Here is a 21250-nt window from a genome sequence, read left to right on the forward strand (position 1 = left end):
CAGGTAAGTTTCTCTCCTCCTTTGCAACATGAATTATGCCTACTCTATAATATGAGTAAGAAAACCTTCTATACTACTTAATTGTGGAACCATGCACTTATACAATATTGTATTTTATTTCGTTAAGTTTTCGATCTTATTTGACATTATTCAACAGCCAAAATTCAAAGAATGAACATTGTCAAGCATCCAAGTTATTGCTAACTCTAAATTCAACCACAAAATTCAAACATTGCATTTATAAGACGATGACTAATTAACATACCACCTTACCTTTTAGAAAGAAAAGTGAAAGAGATGTCAACTCAAGCCATCTCAACGACAAAAAATTGTCGATCGCTGGATATATTGTGGAAAACGGAATCACTTGTAGAATAATAGCTATAAATAAAGCCATCAAATACATGATTGTATACAGAAACAAAAATACAATGACATATTTATTATGCTGTCTAGCTTGCCTTATCTCGTATGTCCAGCTGTTCTCATCACCAAACATTGCTTTTGCTTCTTCAGTTGAAGCAGAGGCTCTTCTCAAATGGAAAGCTAGCTTTCAAAATCAAACCAAGAATAATCTGACCTCATGGGCTTACTATCCAAAAGTAAATACAATCCCATGCAACGTTTGGACTGGTATTTCATGCAACAGTGCTGCAAGTGTCAACAGGATCAACCTCACCAATTCTGGGATACAAGGTACGCTATATGAATTTCCATTCCTGTCGCTCCCTAATCTCGAATACATTGACCTCAGCTTGAACCAACTCTTTGGTGCCATCCCATCTCAGATAAGTTCCCTCTCCAAACTCATCTATTTTGACCTTTCTTATAATCAGTTGTCTGGGAAAATCCCAACAGAAATTGGTCTTCTAAATAATCTTCAAGCCCTGCACCTAAATGAGAACCAATTAAATGGCTCAATTCCTCAAGAAATTGGCCAGCTTAAGTTTCTTAATGAGCTTGCTCTGCATACCAACAATCTACAAGGTCCAATTCCAGCTTCTTTTGGTAACCTTTCCAATTTAGAGGTGCTGTACATGCAGGAAAATTATTTAACAGGTGCCATTCCTCCCAGTTTTGGAAATTTAAAACAGCTGATCATGATATACTTGTACAACAATCAACTTTCTGGTTCTCTCCCTTCAGAAATAGGAAATTTGAAGTCTCTAGTGGAACTATGCATTGATGATAACAATCTATCTGGTCCAATCCCGTCATCATTAGGTGATCTAACAAACCTTACCCGTCTCTATCTCTTTGAAAATAATCTTTCTGGAACAATTCCAAAAGAGATAGGGAACTTGGAATCCATTGTGGAGCTAGAGTTGAACCAGAACCAACTCAATGGTCCCATCCCCACTTCACTTGGTAACTTGAGCAACCTAGAAATCTTATTCCTAAACAATAACGAACTTTCTGGCTCCATCCCCCAAGAGATTGGGAATCTGATGAAGTTGACTGTGCTGGAACTCGACACTAACAATTTTTCTGGTTATTTGCCACAAAATATTTGTCGAGGCGGATCACTACAAAACTTTACAGTAAGCTCCAACCATGTCATAGGTACAATCCCCAAAGGTTTGCAAAATTGCAAGAGCTTAGTGAGAGTTCATCTTGAAGGTAACCAACTAACGGGCAATATATCTGAAGACTTTGGTTCCTATCCAAATCTTAATTTTATTGACCTGAGCCACAATAACTTGCACGGTGAAATCTCACAGGCTAAGGGGGCGATGTCCGCAATTAGCAACACTACGAATTGCTGGGAACAAGCTTACAGGTAGTATACCACCTGAGATTAGCCATGCAACCCAAATTCATGAACTTGATCTTTCTTCCAACAGTTTAGTCGGGGTGATCCCAAAGAAATTTGGGAGATTGACTTCTTTGGTGAAATTGATGTTGAATGGCAATCAACTTTGGGGTCCTATACCCTCAGAATTTGGATCGTTGACTTATATTGAATATCTTGACTTGTCCACGAACAAATTCAATGAGTCAATTCCAGGCATTTTTAGTGACTTGCTCAAATTACACTATTTGAATTTGAGCAATAACAAGTTCAGTCAAGAAATTCCGTTTCAGTTGGGGAAGTTGTTTCATATGTCCCAACTTGATCTAAGTCACAACTCACTTGAGGGTAAGATACCATCAGAAATGAGCAGTATGCAAAGCTTGGAGACGTTGAATCTTTCCCACAATAATCTTACCGGTCTCATTCCAACAAGTTTTGATGAAATGCATGGTCTGAATGACATCGACATATCCTACAATCAACTGCAGGGTCCAATCCCCAACAACAAAGCATTTCAAAATGCTCGAATGGAAGGGAATAACGGATTGTGTGGCAGTGTTGGAGGACTAAAGCCCTGCAATCATTCTGTGGAACATAAGCATACCTCAAAGAAGGCGTTCTTAATCATTTTCCCTATCTTGGGAGTACTTTTACTAGCTTTCCTGACATTTGCTTTGATTGAAAGAAGAAGAAGAAAAAGAAGAAAGAAAGACCCAGAAATAGAAAGGAGCGATATGCATGAAAACTTTTTTTCAATCTCTAGTTTTGATGGAAGAAAAATGTATGAAGAAATAATGAAAGCAACCAATGTTTTTGATGTCGTCTATTGCATCGGGATGGGAGGACAGGGAAGTGTGTACAAGGCAAAGCTGCCATCAGGCAGCATTGTTGCAGTGAAGAAATTCCATCAAACACTTGATGGTGAGGAGGCATCTCGGAAGGAGTTCTTTAATGAAATAAGGGCCTTAACTCAGATACGACACCGAAACATTGTAAAGTTTCTTGGCTTTTGTTCAAGTTCCCATCACTCGTTTTTGGTCTATGAGTATCTGGAAAAAGGTAACTTGGCTGCAATCTTGAGCAACGAGCATGAAGCTAAAAAGTTGGACTGGAGCACAAGGGTGAGAATAGTAAAGGGTGTAGCTCATGCTTTGTGTTATATGCATCATGATTGCGCACCACCTATCGTGCATCGAGACATAAAAAGCAGCAACATTTTGCTGCATTGTGACTATGAGCCTTGCGTTTCGGACTTTGGCACTGCTAAGCTTTTGAATCCAGACTCGTCGAATTGGACTGCTCTTGCAGGCACATATGGATATGTCGCACCAGGTAAAATACTAAAATATAGAAGTTTTTTTCTAGAAAAATTAATTCTGGATATATCTATATTAATGGTTTGTTCTTCCTTAATTTACACGCAGAGCTGGCTTATACAATGAAGGTAACAGAAAAATGTGATGTTTATAGCTTTGGAGTGCTGGCACTGGAAGTGATTATGGGAAAGCAGCTAGGTGATTTCGTCTCCTCCTTTTCGTTTCCATCCACCACCTATGCAAACATATTTCTCAAGGATGTGTTGGACCAAAGCCTTTCCCCTCCTACACCTCAACTTCAAGATGAACTCATAACCATTGCAAGTCTATCAATTGCATGCAGACATTCCCATCCACAATCGAGGCCAACAATGCACATGGTTTCTCAAGCGTTATCGTTCCCAACTGCTTCTTCCAATAGAAGATCAAATGATATTACCCTTGAACAACTCATTACGATCTGATTTGCGTGTGCCATATGCATATTGTAGTCATTTGAGTACTTCTTTTCATATCAACTTTAGCATGTGTATTGTTCTGTTTTGTATCAGAGTAACTGGTTTAACCAGATTATCCTATTATTACCACCTGTTGTAGAAAATTCACATCACATTTTAATTTCTAGAACTAAACCTTGTGCTGAATTTAACTACTATAAAATTGGAAAACCATGATGAGTCGATTTTATATTGTATATTTAACCCTATTCTTAGTATATTTTGGTTAACATTTTGGAAGAATTTTGATACTTTAAATTGTATTTTCAATATGGGACTTTCTACTTCTTCTGAAGCAAAACGTGGTCAAATGGATGAATTTTGGAGTAATTTTAGTTGGAGGACGTTCGTGAGTCGGTTAGCTTGATAGTATCAAAATATCAGACTTTTCCACCAAGCGATGATTTCCTGGCGAATAAATAAAGGAGCGATGTGCAGTGCTGGAATAGTTACGTTTTGGGCTTTTATTGTGTTTTTGGAGCCCAAGATGACCTTGGATGGGTTTGATAGGATTTTTAGTACCTGCGCAAACAGGGTTAAAATCACTGAAAATACTTGCAAGAATACAAGGTAATTGTAGTATAAATGCTCATGCAAGGTCGTTGTCCCCAAAGATTGTTTGACTAATCTGTAATTAAACTAACTCTTAATTAATAACTAAAATAGATTTTATCAAAGATTTGAAGTTTATGAATTTGAAAAGATTAAACTAACAAAAGAAATCAAAGTTGGGAAATAATAGCAAAGAAGAAAAATGATTTCTTTTAAAGACTAACAATTTAGAAAACTAGGTTCATTAACACCGTCACAATCCTATGCAATTCTATCAATTACTTATGATTTTCCACATATATGCTTTGAAGGTTAGGTTTTCCTAATGCATATTTTCCTTGTGATGTTCAAGCAGCGTATATCTAACATGCAATCCGTCTGTGATGTTCGGATCAAATATAAACATGCAAGACTCATTAAGCTTTGTGAAAACCCTTTGAAAAACCATGCAACCCTTAAGAGCGTGATGTTCGCCTTAAGTGAACTTACAATTACTAATCACAAGAAGCCCTCCTCAATTTCAGGGTGATGTTCCAACAGAAATTGCATCAAATTACTTGTCTACATATCCTAATGGTGATCAATCATTAAAATAGATAGATAGTTTTAAACACAGTGATTAATAATTCAAAGCAAACATGCATCCATTCATAAGCAAATTAATAAAACTACATATTCATGCTAAGGCTTACGGCCTCGCCTAGCAAAGGAATTAGTTACACATAATCATAATTGAAATCCAAGAAAATATCATTGAATGAGTAAGAATGAAAACACCAAAGTAGCGAAAATCCAAAACCCTAGCAATTGCTCCAAAGCCAAAAAGAAGTTCTAAAGGAGGTCTCTAAATTGCTGTGAAAAGAAGCAAATACCTCCTAAAACCTAGCTACCCAATCCCCACAAGGAAACTAAGTTAAAATAAAATAAGACTAGGAAATAAAGTCAAATTGGATTAGGAGAATCTGCCCAAATCTGTCCAGCCACGTTTTGGTCTCAAATCTCCTCCAAATCTGGCCCAAGATAGCTCGTTTTAAAGATAAAAATATTCGAACACTTCTCCAGAAGGCCACGAACCCATCCGAGGTCATCTTGGGCTCCAAAAACGCAATATAAGCCCAAAACGTCACTATTCCAGCACTGCACATCGTTCCTTCATTTATTCACCAGAAATCATCGCTTAGTGTAAAAGTCTGATATTTTGATACGATCAAGCTAAGTGACTCACGTACGTCCTCCAACTGGAATTACTCCAAAATTCGTCCATTTGATTATGTTTTGCTCCAGAGAGAGTCGAAAGTCCTATATTGAAAATATAATTCAAAGTATCAAAATTCTTCCAAAATATTAACCAAAATATACTAAGAATAGGGTTAAATATATAATATAAAATCGACTCATCAAGGGTTCATGGCCTTCTGAGAAGTGTTCATAATGTTTTTTTTCTTTGAAACAAGCTATCTTGGGCTAGTTTCAAATGTTAAAGAAAAAATAAACAATTAATATTTAACTATATATTTCTTTATTGTCTTATCCCTGTATCTACTAATCTTTTATACTTGTCATATCGTCGTATTGTTTTGCATATCTTGTAACATATCTGTGCATATTAAGTATGAATTTTGCTGTTTTGATCGCTTCTCCCCATAGACTCTTAGGTAAATCAGTTTTGGAAGTCAAGCTACGAACCATGTCCTTCAAAGTTCGATTTTTTCTCTCAAGCACACCATTCTGTTGTGAAGTTCCTGGCATTGTGTATTGAACAACTATTCCATTATCTTGTAGATACCTAGCAAAAGGTCCAGCTCGTTGTCGTCCTTCATCAAAACATCCATAATATTCACCCCTTCTGTTTGTCCTCACAATTTTGATCTTCTTCTCAAGTTGCCTTTCTACTTTAATTTAAAAAATCTTGAACATTTCAAAAGCTTAAGATTTTTCTGCTATGAGATACAGATAATCAAAATGAGAGTGATCATCAATTGTTTGATGAGGGAATGGTCCACAAATATCTGTGTGGATGATCTGTAAAAGATCACTATTGTGAGTTGCACCTTTCTTCTTAGTCTTAGTGAGTTTTCCTTTGTCACATTCAATACAAATTCCGTCATCACCGAAGGTCAGTGATGGCATAATTTGTTCCTTAACAAGAATTTTCATTCTTTCTTTTGAAATGTGTCCTAAACGTCTATGCCATAACCTAGTGGATGTTCCTCCACCTCTAATCCTTTCCTCACTCGATTCAGCCATTACAACTTCACCCTCTTTATTGTAATTGAGACAGTATAATCCATTTGAGAGAAAACCACTAGCAAGAACATTTGAATTCTAAGATAATGCAAAGCAATCTTTATTGAATTGAAAAACAAAACCAAGTCTTGATAATCTTGAAACATAAATCAAATTCCTCTTCATTGAGGGAACTAAAACTACATCATCCAACTCTAAAATAAATCTTGAATCCAATATCAGGTGCACTACTCCAATGGCTTCCACATCTACTTGCTCTCCATTCCCCACAAACACTTTAATTTCATGCTTTCTTGGTTCCCTCCTTGTGAATTCCTGCACATTATGAGCTATATGAATCAAGGCACCCGTATCTAACCACCAAGAATAAGAAGGAATATCCACTAAATTAAACTCAAAACTTACTAGGGCTAATTCTTTATTACCTTTGTTCTTGTTCTTCTCGAACCACTTCTTGTAATTTTTGCAGTTCTTCTTAATGTGACCTTCCTTTTGGCAAAAATAGCACTTGAATTCAGTGGTAGGGATCACGTCAAGAGGGTTATTCTTTTGAGACTGACTCTGCTACTTTATTCCAGATTTTGTAGCACCCTTTTTCTCATACTTCCTAGCAATGACCACGTTAACCACACCACCATAAGCATTTGTCCTATTCTCCTCAAGAACAACAATTGTAATCAAGTCATCCATTGTCCAATCCTTCTTCAGGGTGTTATAGGTCGATTTCATATGCTCATAAGGTACGAAATCTAGTGTAATATGCACTAGATAAGTTGGAGCAATATGTTACTTTCAACCTGTTCAATTTGGCAGCAATATCCACTAGTCCCATGAGATGTTCTCTTACGCTGCCTCCTTTATACTTCGTATTAGCTAGCCTAGACATGACGTTCTTCGTTTCAGCCTTTCCAAATTCCTTGAATTTCCTTTCCACGGATTCCATAAACTACTTCGCACTTTCTATTTCTGGAACTCCACCAAAAATAGCTTCCACAATAGTCTTCTTCATAACCAACAGAAAAACCTTATTCGCCATCTTCCAAGCTTCATGCACCCTTTTAACTTCAGCAGGGGAATTAGCAACGGGTCTGGTCAGCTCGTCTTGGTTGATAGCATAATCGTTATCACTGATGCCTGGGGAAACTTCAAGATCGAACTTCCATCGTTTGAAATTCGATCCAGTGAGAGTTTCAATTTGTGAGAAATTGATTAAGGGAGTGTCCAAAGCTGTAAGGATTTGCAAAAAGAAAGCATATTACTTTCCAAGAAACCAATTCTCAATTTGTAAAGAGAAAACAGTTTTCTGTTTTAACTTTATTCACAAAACTAACAAATAACACATGCAAGCTTCCTTAATTAAGTATCACACCTTTGTGGCAAGAGATTACTTATAGCTTACACAAATTACATGTTATCTTGTGTCATCATAAATAAATTACATGATAGATTTTATTTGTTGAAGAAACTTATCTAGCAATTTAAGTATGATGCAATTTTTGGTTATTTCTTTAGGGTTTGAGCATTTAGGTTTAGCTGAGTTGACCACTCTAATTATTCATTGATTCAGCCGCTAGGGTTTAGTATCATAGCCCCCCAGCCTGGGTTGCAAATGTCTCCAATTTTGAGAAAGACTGGCCTGTCATGAAATTTACACGTCAATGCCCAAGTTTCTGTTGTGGGACTCATATTCTTCAACACGCCCCCTCACGTGGGACCATCACATAGTGGGCCACACATGGAGCCCAGTCCACATTGAAGTCGACCATTCAAGCCCAACACGTGAGCACCACGTATTGAGTAAGAGGTAGGGGCAAACATTCAAGCCCAACATGTGAATAGTGAACGGTACAAGTAGAGGCCTAATTCAAGCGCAGTCAATCAACCCCCTCTAGGATGCCATGTTAAATTTTAAAGAGACATGTGAACGGTGTACTACTAGCGACACCGATATTATCCCCAACTTAACCACCTACAAAGCCTAGTAGGTGTGTGGTTTTATCACAAAAGGCCTCAGTGTTATTATGAGTGGAACCACATATTATAAGTTGTAATTTATTTAGTCAATTTTTTGACGTGAAACTCATATTCTTTAACATAATCTAAATCCTAAGGTTTGTAAAATAACACCATCAGACACTAACGTATATATTTGGGAAAGAGACTAACTGATTTATGAAGAATGGGAAGCTCTGGCAAACGCGACTTTGGATGAGAACAACAACAATATGATGAAGACACTCATGTAAACAGAATTGGCCTTGGGAACCATTTTAATGAGAGCCAACCAGGTCCCAGGTCTTAGTTTCGCTCCTCCTTTCCCAACATAACCTTCCTTGTATTATATATATAATGCCAGTAAACACCTTTCCCATTCTGACACCCAGTGACCCAACTTCCTTATACACAATGGGAGAACATCACAATAGTTGTAGTTTTCATTGATTAGTTATGTTGACACCAAAAATGGGTATCAACTTAGATAGATGTGAAGTGGTAGATGATGTGTGAAGATGTGGGCCTTTTCCTTCGGCAATCACTAAAGTTCAGCAGAAGTAAAGTAAATAAGCATGCAGAAGACAAGGTATACTTCGTTCACCCGAATGATAGGCTGCGTCCACGGAGAAGGATGTTCTCATTATGATAATATTTGTTTACATTTGTACAAGGGGTTAGACCCAAAATAAAGGGAAGAAGGCCCAAGGCCTAAGGTACAAGCCCAAGAATCCAAGACCCAAGACCCTTTTCTAAGTGGAGAGTAGTCTTCTTTTATAGGTGAGGGGGAGTCTCCACCTCTTGTAACCTTCCAATGTGGGATTCTTGACATTGCCCCTAGTTGTGACTTGCGGTAAGGCTTCTTTGGCTAAGGTGATGACCTCTCAGAGCATGGCACATGGCTGATCTAGCCTAGCTAGTTGATTGGTTAGTCATGGTACCAACAAGTTATATCTAAAGTCAGGCTATTTGCGCGTTTCACAAGTCAAAGTCGAGATGCTTGAGCATTTCACATACAAATTCTACATCCTACAATGTTAAATTATTTCATTAGGAAAGATATCGATGCTACCAGATGTGGAACCTTCCTTATATTACTATATTTTGTGAAGTTTCTGACGTGGTATTTTGCATTATGTAACAGCAGAAACCAAGAGTGGATACTGCCAACTCTATCAATTTCAACAACAAAATTCAATTCAAACTTTCGAACATAGAAAATTGAAGAGAGTTCTCAAGTCTCAACCACAAAAACTTGTGGATCATTGCAAAGAGAAATAGGGTATGTAGAATAATAGCAATAAATAAAGTCATCAACTATATATAAGATTGTACACAGAAACAAAAACCATGGCATATTTTAGCTCTCTAGCTTGCCTTATCTTGTATGTAGTCAGCTGTTTTATTTCCAAACATTGCTTTTGCTTTTGCAATTCTTCTCTTGAAGCAGAGCCTCTTCTCAAATGGAAAGCTATCTTCCAAAATCAAACAAGAATAATCTGACCTCATGGAGTTACAATCCAAATGCAAAATGAAACCCCATGAAATATTTGGACTGGTATTTCATGCGACACTGCTGGAAGTGTCAACAGGATCAACCTCACCAATTATGGGATACAAGGTACACTATGAATTTACATTCTTGTCCTTGTCCTAATCTTGAATATGTTGACCTTAGCTTGAATGAACTCTTTGGTGCAATCCCACCTTAGATCAGTTCCCTCTCCAAACTCATCTATCTTGACCTTTCTTATAATTAGTTTTATGGGAAAATCCCACCCGAAATTGGTCTTCTAAATAATCTTCAACTCCTACACCTAAATGAGAACCGATTAAATAGCTCAATCCCTCAAGAAATCAGTCAGGTAATGATGCAGTGTGATAACTGATTGGCTAAATCTTAGCCTAAAACATTTAATTCTGGAATCACTAGGAAGATATGAGGAAGCCTCAAGGTTTATTTGATAAACTGGAATAACAAAACATAACCCTAACTATGGGTAAAGTATGCTTAAATACTCATAGAAATCCCAAGAATAACAAAGGAATTAAAAAAGGAAAATAACAAAGGAAAATAATAAAGGAAAATAACAAAGTTTCCAAAAATTGTAAAAACTTTAAAACTGAATTTTGGGCTACTAAACGATCTCAAATGCTCGAAAAAGCCCATATGTCATAGCAGAGCAATGTGTTTTACTCGTGACGCCGTTCCTCTGAAATTAATGGGTCATGGGTCATGGACCTGATTTTAAGCTTGGAGCCCAAATCAGAGCTTACCCTATTTCCTCTTGCACGCGCGTCACTCCAGCTCCTCTTCGATTGCTTCCACCATCTGTTCTAGATCACCTAAATTTTCTTAATGAGCTTGCTCTGCAAACCAGCAATCTACAAGGTCCAATTCCAGCTTCTCTTGGTAACATTTCCAATTTAGAGGTGTTGTACATGCAGGAAAACTATTTAACAGGTGCCATTCCTCCAAGTTTTGGAAATTTAAAACAGTTGATCATGATATACTTGTACATCAATCAACTTTTTGGTTTTCATCCTTCAGAATTAGGAAATTTGTCTAATGGAAGTATGCATTGATAATAACAATCTATCTGGTCCAATCCCGTCATCATTAGGTGATCTAACAAACCTTACCCTTCTCTATCTCTCTAAAAATAATCTTTCTGGAACAATTCCAAAAGAGATAGGGAACTGGAAATCTATTATGGATCTAGAGTTGAGCCAGAATTAACTTAACGGTTCCATCACCACTTCACAACAGCCTAGAAATCTTATTCCTACGCGCTAACAAATTTTCTGGCTCCATCCCCCTAGAGATGGAAAATCTCATGAAGTTGAATGTGCTACAATTGGACACTAACAACTTTTCCGGTTGTTTGCCCCAAAATATTTGCCAAGGTAGATCACTACAAAACTTTACACCACAATTGGTTTGATGAGCACTTTTTTCCCTGCTGCATAGAGTAAGTTTGAATTCCAGCCCTGGAGATTTTTTCACAAATAGTCTCGCATGTTGACACTCTTCTTGGGAGGTCAACTTAGAGAGAAGTGGATAGTCTTCAGCAGGGGAGAAGGTGAGGACCTTCGGCAAGGGAAGGGCCTGTGGAAGAAAAAGTAGGAGAAGCAGTCGTTAAGCCAGGACATAGGTGTGGTGCGGCCAAAGGCTCTTCGATGCTAAGTCATTTGGGAGTGGTAAAATTGGCGAGTAACGAAAAGTGAGAGGGAGTTACCCTTTTTGTTTGGGTACTGCTTCTCCTATTTATAGGGAAGTGAAAGTGTGTGGTTTGCACAAAGTTTCAATGTGGGACTTTGTGCAAATCGTTGTGATGGTGACACGTGTCTTGGAGATTAGGTTTGGCAGTTTGAGTGCTTGTGGTCGGGAGCTTTGGTAAGTGTCCGCACCAAAGAGTGTTTTCCTTTAGGCAGGAAAGCAGGCATGTCTACCTTGGTGCTAGTCGTTTTGAGGCTGGATATGCTCGGTTGATTATGGTTTAAACAGTAGTCCCCCAAGTTTGCAGTCAAGAAGTAACTTCTGGGTTGGGAACTTGTGAGCTTTTGTGTATTCATGATTGATCATTCCAGACTCGGTGGGAACCATGGGGCATTCCCTAGTCCCCCAAGTTGGCAAGCAAGGGAAGATGTGTGAGGGTATGATGAAAGCTGTGTGAGCCTCTAGAACTATTCGTAGCTGGGTACCTTGTGGTCATTTGGGCTTTCGACAAGTCTTTGGAGCCGGGCCCTTGGGTTTTGGGAGCTAGGCTTTGGCAAGGGAAGAATTGGGTGAGCCCTTTCTTGTTTTACAGAACTTGCCGTTTGGCCGCGCCCCCTTTTCATTTTTGGTACTACACTTGGGGGCCTTCTTATAGTGGGCCCTTGGTAGGTTGTTGGGCGGGCCTTGTAGCTTTGGCACGGAGGTCATAATCAGGGCTGTATCAAAGCTTGTAATAAGATGCTGAAATGAAAAAATGGCCCAAGTAGGTTCAATGTGGCTTGCCGTTGGCAAGGGTGAATTGAGTGGGCTTTCGATAAATAAAGGCTAGGGTTTGGAGGGTAAGTATAAAGACTCTTTGCGCCATTCAGCAAGATCACATCAGCAAGACTCTTAAACCCTCTTTGGTGTTGGGTCCTAGCCATTTTTAGCAAAGTACCGATAGAGTAGAACTGGGTTTGAGCAGTTGGTGTCTATGATTTATATAGCCTGCCGTTTGGCAAGCCGAATTCTTGGATTGGACTTTGCTAGTGCTCTTTGTTCCTTCTTCACGACCCTTGTCGTTCGGCAAGGGTGTTGGTAAAAATCCTTGGTCCTTCTTCCTATTCGGTAAGAAACAGAAAGCTAGGGCTGGGCCTTTTAGTAAGAGCAACTCCACCCATATTGCCCTTAGCCATGGCAGGGGGAGTTAGGGCAGCCACTATTCACGTGAATAGTGGTTGCCCTTGCAAAATCCGAATTTTGTGTTTCACCCATTGCCCTAGCTAAGGGCAGTTACTATTCATTTTTTTGTTTTATTTACAATTTTATTTACCTTAATAATTAATATGGATAATATTTTCGGATAAGATTTACGGGTTCCTACGTGTCAATACTATTCATATCTCATAATCGGATAAAATTTTCAATTTCAAATTTCAGATAAATTTAAAAAAAAAGTCTGGTATTTATAGAAAAAAATTCATTAATTTTTGGTATTTTTAAAAAAAGTTCCGAATTTTTTCCAGTATTTTATGGCAAAAAAATTGGCAGTTGGATTGGAGGAAAAAATCGGATCGGAGAGCCCGACGACGCCACGTGGCAACAGGAAAAAAATCAAATCGATGCATCTTTGTAGCGATCTTGTAGCGGGAGCAGAGCGATCAGAGCGATTCTTATGCATTCTTGCATAGAGCGGTTCGCTCGACTTCGCTTTGGACACAGGCGAAAGTTGCCTTGGGCGGCCAGCAGGTGGGTCCCACACCCAGGGCCTGCATGGTGAAGCTGATTTTTGTTTTTCCCTCCTCGGGCTGGGCTGCATGGTTGGAATAGCTCTAAGATCGATTGAGGGCTTGAGCTAGGTCCGCACTGCACCGCTCAAGATTCTAAGGAGGCGGTTCTAGCGTCATACGGACCTTGCCGTTCGGCAAGGAGTTGAGCTCCATTGCTGGCTCGAGTTGGTGTGCCTCCGGCAAAGGTGAGTATGCTGTGATTGTTCCCATTTTTTCATGGCCTTGCCGTTCGGCAAGGTATGTTTCAGATACTGATGATGCTAACTTTAGTTGTTTTGGCTTTTGGCAGATCTTGGCAAGGTGATTTGTGGAGCGCTAGGGCTTTGGTAAGAGGGATTGGGCCTTTCTGGAGGTAAGTATCTTTGTGGATGCCTCTCTGTAAGTCTTTGTGGATGCGCTAGGACGTTCGTTGCCGTTCAGCATAGGTGACTTGGAACCAGGACTTTTGCAAGTCTTCCTTCAAGTTGTCCATGGACCTTGCCGTTCGGCAAGGGTGCCCGTCATTAGTTGGTGCCATGACTTTGGTAGGTGCTACTATTTGACAAGGAATTGTTCGACCATAAAAACTTTGGAGCCTATTTTGTCTTTTGGCAAGAGGGTCTTGGTGAGGTTGGGGAGTATCTTTGAGGCTGGGAATAATCCGGAACTGGGTCTCTTGGAGTTAAGTATTTTTGAGAACGCCCCTTTCCTTTCGACGTTGCTCAACCCTTGCCGTTCGCAAGTAGAAAGGTGTGTTGTTGAGCCTTTATTTTCGCAAGAGGCACTTGGATTTGCTGCAGTCTTGGTGAAAATTGGGCTTAGCCTTTTCATTCGGCAGTAGAATTTCGCAGGGGCATGTTCGGTAGGTGGGCCATGGTGGGCTCGTCTTCGTTGATGAAAATCTTGTGAGGTAACCCCCAACCTAGCACCGGACATGTAGTTCAGCAAGGAAGAAAACTGTCTGTGGTTTAGAGTCGACCTTGATGTTTCAACTCGAGTGGGCTCATTTGAGCTGGGTTTGCACGAGGGTCTACTTGGTAAATTGGGAATTAGAGTGGGCGGTCGGGTTATACACTCGGTAAGGCTTTTGTTGTGAGTCCCTTTTTTGCTTCTCCAAGGGTCTGCTGCTCGTTGCAGGCCCTTTCAAAGATGGAATTGTCGAAGGCTTTTGTTGTAGAGTCCCCCTAGATGCTGTTCTAATCTTCTATAGGTCTTGGCATGATTTTGGCGCAATGGTCGGGTTCAGCTTTGTGCGCACGGGCTGGGCCTTTCTGTGTGGGAAGTGGAGCTAGGGTTTTGTTGAGGTAAAATTTTTCGAGGCCTCCGCTTCCTCAGGTAATGCCTTGCCGTTCGACAAGGCCTTCTCAATTCCTCGATCCGTTTCGTTGTTGTTGTTGTTTTTTTTTTGAATTTGAAATTTGAAATTGAAATTGTTGTGCAAGTACGCGAAATTTGGGAGGGAAGGTGGAAGGGTGCATGGGGTTTTGTCGTGCACCGAGGCGTTGGTACCCTTGGAATTTGTTTGGGCCAAAAGAAATTTAAAAGCACCAGCCCATCTTCACAAGGAAATAACAGAAAATAGAAAAATGGGCTTCAATTACCAGATCAAGAAAAGCCCAATCCATGTCAGAAACTCACGTATTTTTCAAAAAAGACAGAATTGTAAAGAAACGCCAAATTAAAATGGCGGTTACAAATTAAGCACATCAATAAAAGAAGAAAATTGAATTGGGCCTAGTCTTCAGAACCTACCATATCTCTCAAAAAGCCCAAGAACAATTTGGCAAACTTTTATGAGGAAATTGTTCTCGAGGAAGCCCACATGACTACATAAAGACTTTGAAAAAGTCAACAATTTCAACTAGTCACAAAGGAATTTGATAGGGGGGGTTTAGTGTAGGCACTCTTACAGGAAGATTTCCCCAATCTGCCATAGACAGAGGAAAAAATCAAAATCCTTTTCTGTATTTAGAAAATTCGACAGACATCATTTCCAAGGGATAAGCAGGCTATATTTTTTAGAAGGATAAGTAGAAGGTAGGGAGTTGCTCAAACAGAAAATCAAACTAACCATCATAGTTTGAGCTCTTAAAATTATAGAAGAAGGGTTGGGTTTTCTTTCAAAAAATACAGGGAAGTGACTGCCTTAGGAAGGCTGACTATGGAAGGCTTATCTGCCAGAATTGATAGAAACCCTTTTTCTTTGCATTTTGAAAATAAAGATCTTTTTCAGAAAATCTGCCACCCATTTCTAGAAACCCTACTGCAGCATTTCAAATAAATATAAGAGAGGGTGTATAGAGCAAAGGACACTCGACAATCAAAAAATCAAATAACCAAAAAAATCAACCAAAGACAAAAACTCAAAATGATCACTTAATCTCTGAGAACCTTCAAACAAACTGAAGTAACCAAAAGGTCATTCGAGCCACAGAAGAAGCCAGCTATAAATCAGAATTTCCAATTCAAACTTAAGAGAAATAAGTCACTCAAAATGAGATTTCTCTCGTTACAAATTTGGTTCAGCAAAAGCCAAAATCAGCAGAGTCCAGGTTTCTACAAATATGAAAACCTCAATAAATTTATGGAGAGTCCCGATCGGGCATAACAGGTACCATAGTGCGCCTCCCGCTCAGGTAATCCTCAAGTCCAACTACTTCGCCTTTCATCAAGAGGCCGCAATTCTGCGGGTTCAAAAAGCCTTTCAAAGCTTGAAATAGATTAGAGCTCTACCAAACTCGAACGCTTGGTATCAATTTACAGCTGAAGCTTAGCAGCTTGAAGTTATTAATAGCTCAGTCCCAAAGCACATGCTTACCCAGTCCAGCCCGATTAGGAGTTTTCAAACTTGGCATAAATGGAAGTCCAGCCTTCTTTTTGTCTTTCTAGAGTTGATTTTTCCTTTTGCTTTGTAAAAGGCATACGCCTAAAAGCAGTTTACTATCTTATCATTTATTCTAGCGAACTACGGTTTATATCGTGAAAAATTGTGAAGTCCTCACCAGATCTGAGGCAAGAAAAGAGCTTACTTGGGAGATATTCCTCACCCAAATTCATAATCGCTTGTTTAGAAATCAGTAACTTGGGGCGCAAGTTATCTATTTTAAGAAGTCTGCTAGAATTTTATTACCAGTGGCACGCTCTCACATTAAAGAAAGTTGACTTGTTGACCCGTCAATGATTTTCAAGGCAATAGGGAATTTTACCCTTCCATCACAGGAGCAAACACAAAACGGGTGAACAAAACTTTATAAATAGGAACTCGGAGTGACGAAGGCATCATACTTAAGTTGTGGAGAAAAATTTCTAGAAAGTGAGCAAGAGAAAATGAGATTTCCTGCGAGATTTTGGTGGTGGTGCTTGTGGCCAAGGTGATTTCCGGCGTTTCTCTGTGGTGGTGCAAACATGGTTAGACCTCATTTCCTTTGAACTTTTGAATTGAAATGTCCTTTTCTATATGAACATGTTGAAGACTAGGATGAACACCTTGAATATGAGTATGAACATGATGAACACCTTGAACATTGGTATGAACTTGTTGAATGTATGCTTCTAGATCAAAGAGCATGTAGGTGTGCCCTTCTTTTTGTGTTCTTGTTTTTTCGATCCTTCTTGCATGTGCATTAGCTCCTTTCCTTGTTTCTGCATATTGTAGATGTCTGAAAATTCTAATAGAGAAAGTCATGACCCTCTTGCCTTTGGTGGGGAAGATACTGAGAGTGAAGAGCCCAGCCAATATGTTTGTTTTGAAGATGAGAGTTCCTAGACAGAGGGTGTGGTAGAAGGTATGATAGAAAGTAGGAAGGTAGTGCATGAGCGTGAGAGAGGTGAGCCATTAGTAGATTCCCAGGAGGCCGAGTATAGAGAAATGCAGAGGAATTATAGAGTGTTAGAGGCTGTGGCTGACCGGGTTCTAGCCTTGAGCAATCCGGCATCACCATCTATGGGTGTAGCCGTGGCTTCAGCTTCAGAGGGGGTGGATATACGGGTTGGTGTCCCTTTGTCAAGGCGTAATATACTTACAGAGGTAAAGCTGGCAGAGCTTTGGAAAAATTTTAATGTCCCACCCTCGATGGGCTTGAGGTTACCCAATGCTGCTGATGTGGTTAGATATCCTCTAGAGGATGCGTGTTGATATTTACCAATATGTAATCAGCATGGCTTCAGACTACCGTTTCATCCTTGGGTACTGATGATGTTGGCCAAGCTGGGATATGCGTCGGGGCAATATAATCCCAACTTTTGAATTCTTCTTCATAGGGTTTATATTGCTTGGTGGTTGGCTGGGTTGAGGGAGCCAATATTTGAGCAATTTATGTTTTGGCTGGGTACAGCCAATTGGCGAAAAGGCAAAAGAGAGGAGTTATTTTATTGGTCACAAGCCTTCTACTCAGAAGTCTTGGAGGAGCAGGTGGTGTCAGGTTATGGTGGTGGGAGTGTTCACCAGGGAAGACCCTTTCCAAATACATTCCTACCCACTTCCAGTCTATAGGTCTTTGGCCCCATCCTTTAAGACTAATTATTATTTTGTAGTGTTTCTACCTGCTTTAACTCTTGGTTCTCCATTTTTGCTTGTGCAAGTGTAAATGGTTGAGTAGTATCTAACCTTTGCTCTGAGTTGTGAAGTGAAGTCGATCTCCACTTTGGTGCCACGGCTTCGTACCAAAGGAAAGAGAGAACGTGTTTCTCCTGTCGAGATATGGAAGGTGGTGCGGTAGTACCAAAGAACCTCAGGGAGTACCTCCGGCCAACAACCGTTGGCTTTGTCAAGCTTAGTCTTAAGAGTCTTCTTGATGATCTTGTTCACGCTTCAACCTGGCCATTGGAGTGAGGATGGGCTGGGGAGGCGAAGCAAAGGTGTATCTTGAGGTTGGAACAAAATTGCCTGAACTTGGCATTGTCAAATTGCCAGCCGTTGTCTGTGACGATGGTGTTGGGGATGCGGCGACATATGATATTCGCTGACGAATGTTTGATGGCGTACTCAAGAACAACTTTGTGCAGGGAGATAAGGATGAGGCCAGCTCCACATCCTTGGGCATTGGAGGAGCCATCCACATAGCAGTCCACAAAGGTTGGATCAGTCTAGAGTGTCGTTCTTGCTACGCACCGGCCCAAGGAGGAGTAGGCCTCGGTTATAATTTGTGGAGCAGCCAAAGCTTGGGGTTCTATGAATTACGATATGAAGTCGAGCTTGCAGCCTAGCCCTTTGTAGCTGGGTGGGGTTTGTAGTGAATATCAAATTCACCAAGCTCAATAGCTCACTTGACCAACCTGCCAGAAGTCTCTAGCTTTTGCAATACCTGCCTTAATGGCTAGTTGGTTAGGACATGGATGGTATGAGCTTGGGAGTATGGTTTAAGCTGTCTAGTCGAGACTACCAGGGTGAGGCCAGTTTCTCAATGTTTGGGTACCAAACCTCGACATCCTGCACTCCCTTGCTAACATAGTGCATCGGATGTTCAGCACCTTCGTGGGGGCGGATGAGAATTGAGCTAACTGCGGTGGTGAGACGGAGAGGTAAATCATGAGGATGTCCCTAGGCTCGTGAGTTGACAATAAAGGGGCCCGACTCATATACTCCTTGAGCTTGCTGAAAGCCTTGTCACATTCGGACAGTGGTGATGTTTAAGCTTGTTGCCCTTAGCGCGCTTGAAGAAGGGGCGAGCGATCGCTGGCCTTAGAGATAAACTTGGTCGAGTCGCGACCCGTCCGATAAGGCTCGATGTCCTTGACTGTCTTGGGTATCTTCATGTCTAAAATGGCCTAAATCTTTTTTGGGTTAGCTTCAATACCCTGCTGGGTGATCATGAAGCCAAGGAATTTTCCTCGAAGCTATGCCGAAGGCACACTTTGTGGGGTTGAGCCTAATTTTATACTGATTCAGGATGGAGAACATGGCAAATAGGTGGGAGATGTGCTGGTCAACAGTGCGACTTTTGACTAGCATGTCATCGACATAAACCTCAATGGTGTTGCCAATTAGTGGGGCAAAGATGCTGTTCACCAGACGCTGATAAGTTGCCCCAACATTCTTGAGGCCAAAGGGCATAACCTTGTAGTAGTAGAGGCCACGGTCAGTGATGAAGGATGTATGGGCTTAGTCATTAGGGTGCATAAAGATCTGGTTGTACCCGAGTAAGCATCCATGAAGCTAAGGAGGGCGTGGTCACCGTTGGCGTCAACAAGCTGGTCGATTCGTGGTAAAGGGAAGTTATCCTTTGGACAAGCCCGATTAAGGTTGGTGTAGTCTACACACATGTGCCAGCCTTTCTTTGGTTTACGTACCATCACCAGATTGGCAAGCCAGGTGAGATAGTCCACCTATTTTATGAATCCAATGCTACTCATTATCCAATTCCCTTCATGGCCTCGTACCTCTCGGGTTATAAGCACGATGCTTACTGCTGAATGGGTTTGATGGCGGGATTAATGCTTGCGGATGAGATATGATGTCGGTGATATGCGGACATGTCATTGTAAGACCAGGCGAAGACTTGAGTTGAGGCGGAGGAAGGCGTCGAGATCATAGCGAAGCTCTTGTGAGAGGGAGGTGCCAATCCAGGATGTCGTCATGGAGGGTAACCAGCTCAAGGTCTTCTACAAGCTCGGCTGCTAGGTGTGATTCCTCCCGGGTCTTCAAGTCGTTGATGCGACAAGGAGGGGCTGAGCATTGGTTACTACTAGGGCCTCACCCCTATGTTGGTGATTGGTGGATTTCAGTGCTTGAAGCATAGCAGCTTCTAGCACCAAGTTGGGGCGTAGGGAACTTCAACAGAAGCATATGTGTAGAGATGAAAACCTTCATTTGGGCCAAGGCAAAGCGCCTAAGGATGACGTTGTAGCCTGTGGGGCAGTCAACAATGAGGAAGGGAGTGGTGATCGGCCGCTTGGTGCCGAACCAATAGATATAGGAGATGGATGCTTTAAATGGGCTGGACAACATCACCAGAGAAGCTCACAAGGGGTGTGATGCTTCGGTCTAGCAAGTGAGCAGGGACCTGGAGCTCGTTGAAAGCATTAGCAAACATCACATTGGCCGAGCTGCCAGGTGTCCACGAATCGTCCAACATCAAAGTTAAAAATGTTTGTGTGGATAATGAAGGGGTCGTCATGTGGGAGAATGACACCACGTTCTTCCTCCTTACAAAAAGTGATGGGGCCCAGCCTGATTTTTAGTCTTAAGCGAGGCATTTGTGCTCGATCTTTGAAGACACAGTGCGCATAGGAAGAACGGACATAGTGTTTGATGGAGTTGTTGGAGGTTCTGGCCAACGTGGGACCACCATTGATGGTGGAGATCATGTTGATCTGCCTTTGGTGAGGGTTAGGTAGGGGTGGAAAGTTGTGCACATATTTATCCAACTTCTTTTCGCGAATAAGTCCTTCAATGATGTTGCGTATTCAGTATCATGGCCACTGAATTGATGAAAATGGCGAAGACACCTGTGTTTGGCACAGGCTCGTTGGACGGTCTTCGTGGGGGAGGCTTGGGCATGATAGGTGCCTCATGTACCAGGACATTCTCATAGGTGGTGTTGAGGGTGGTGAAGACCTCAAACCCAGGCTTGGGTGTGAAGGGGAGTGGGGCCCGATCGCTTGTCCTGGGAAGGTTGCTTCCACTAGGCTGGTGGTGATTGCCATGTCTGCCATGCTTGCCACTGCTGAAGGTATGCAGGTAGCTATCCTTCCTTTTTGGGTGTGGGGTACCTTGGTTATCTAGGGCGGGAATAGAAAGTTGAGGTGGGGCTGGGGTAGGTACCAAAGTAGGCGGAAGATCACCAACGGTCTTTGTGTGCAGTGGCTGGGCCAAGCTTGGAGTTGAAATACTCGGCCTTGGCGTGAACGGCTGCTTGCCTCATTAGCTCTGCATATGTGTTCCA

The 21250-nt window shown here is 41.1% G+C and overlaps 2 protein-coding genes across 2 annotated transcripts; both read left to right on the plus strand.

The window, feature by feature from the left end:
* The first annotated feature begins 422 nt into the window (after positions 1-422).
* Positions 423-1784, plus strand: LOC148919289 (uncharacterized). Its single transcript, XM_089049463.1, has one exon. The coding sequence runs from the start codon at positions 432-434 to the stop codon at positions 1782-1784; it is 1353 nt and encodes a 450-aa protein (XP_088905589.1). The 5' UTR covers positions 423-431.
* LOC148919288 (MDIS1-interacting receptor like kinase 2-like) lies at positions 423-3743 on the plus strand. The gene is made up of 2 exons (XM_089049462.1): positions 423-3127; positions 3220-3743. The coding sequence occupies exons 1-2, from the start codon at positions 1900-1902 to the stop codon at positions 3573-3575; spliced, it is 1584 nt and encodes a 527-aa protein (XP_088905588.1). The 5' UTR covers positions 423-1899; the 3' UTR covers positions 3576-3743.
* The last annotated feature ends 17507 nt before the right edge of the window (positions 3744-21250 follow it).

The sequence above is a fragment of the Prunus mume genome, linkage group LG3 (assembly GCF_029339155.1).
Source record: "Prunus mume cultivar Tortuosa linkage group LG3, ASM2933915v1, whole genome shotgun sequence".
Taxonomy (NCBI): domain Eukaryota; kingdom Viridiplantae; phylum Streptophyta; class Magnoliopsida; order Rosales; family Rosaceae; genus Prunus; species Prunus mume.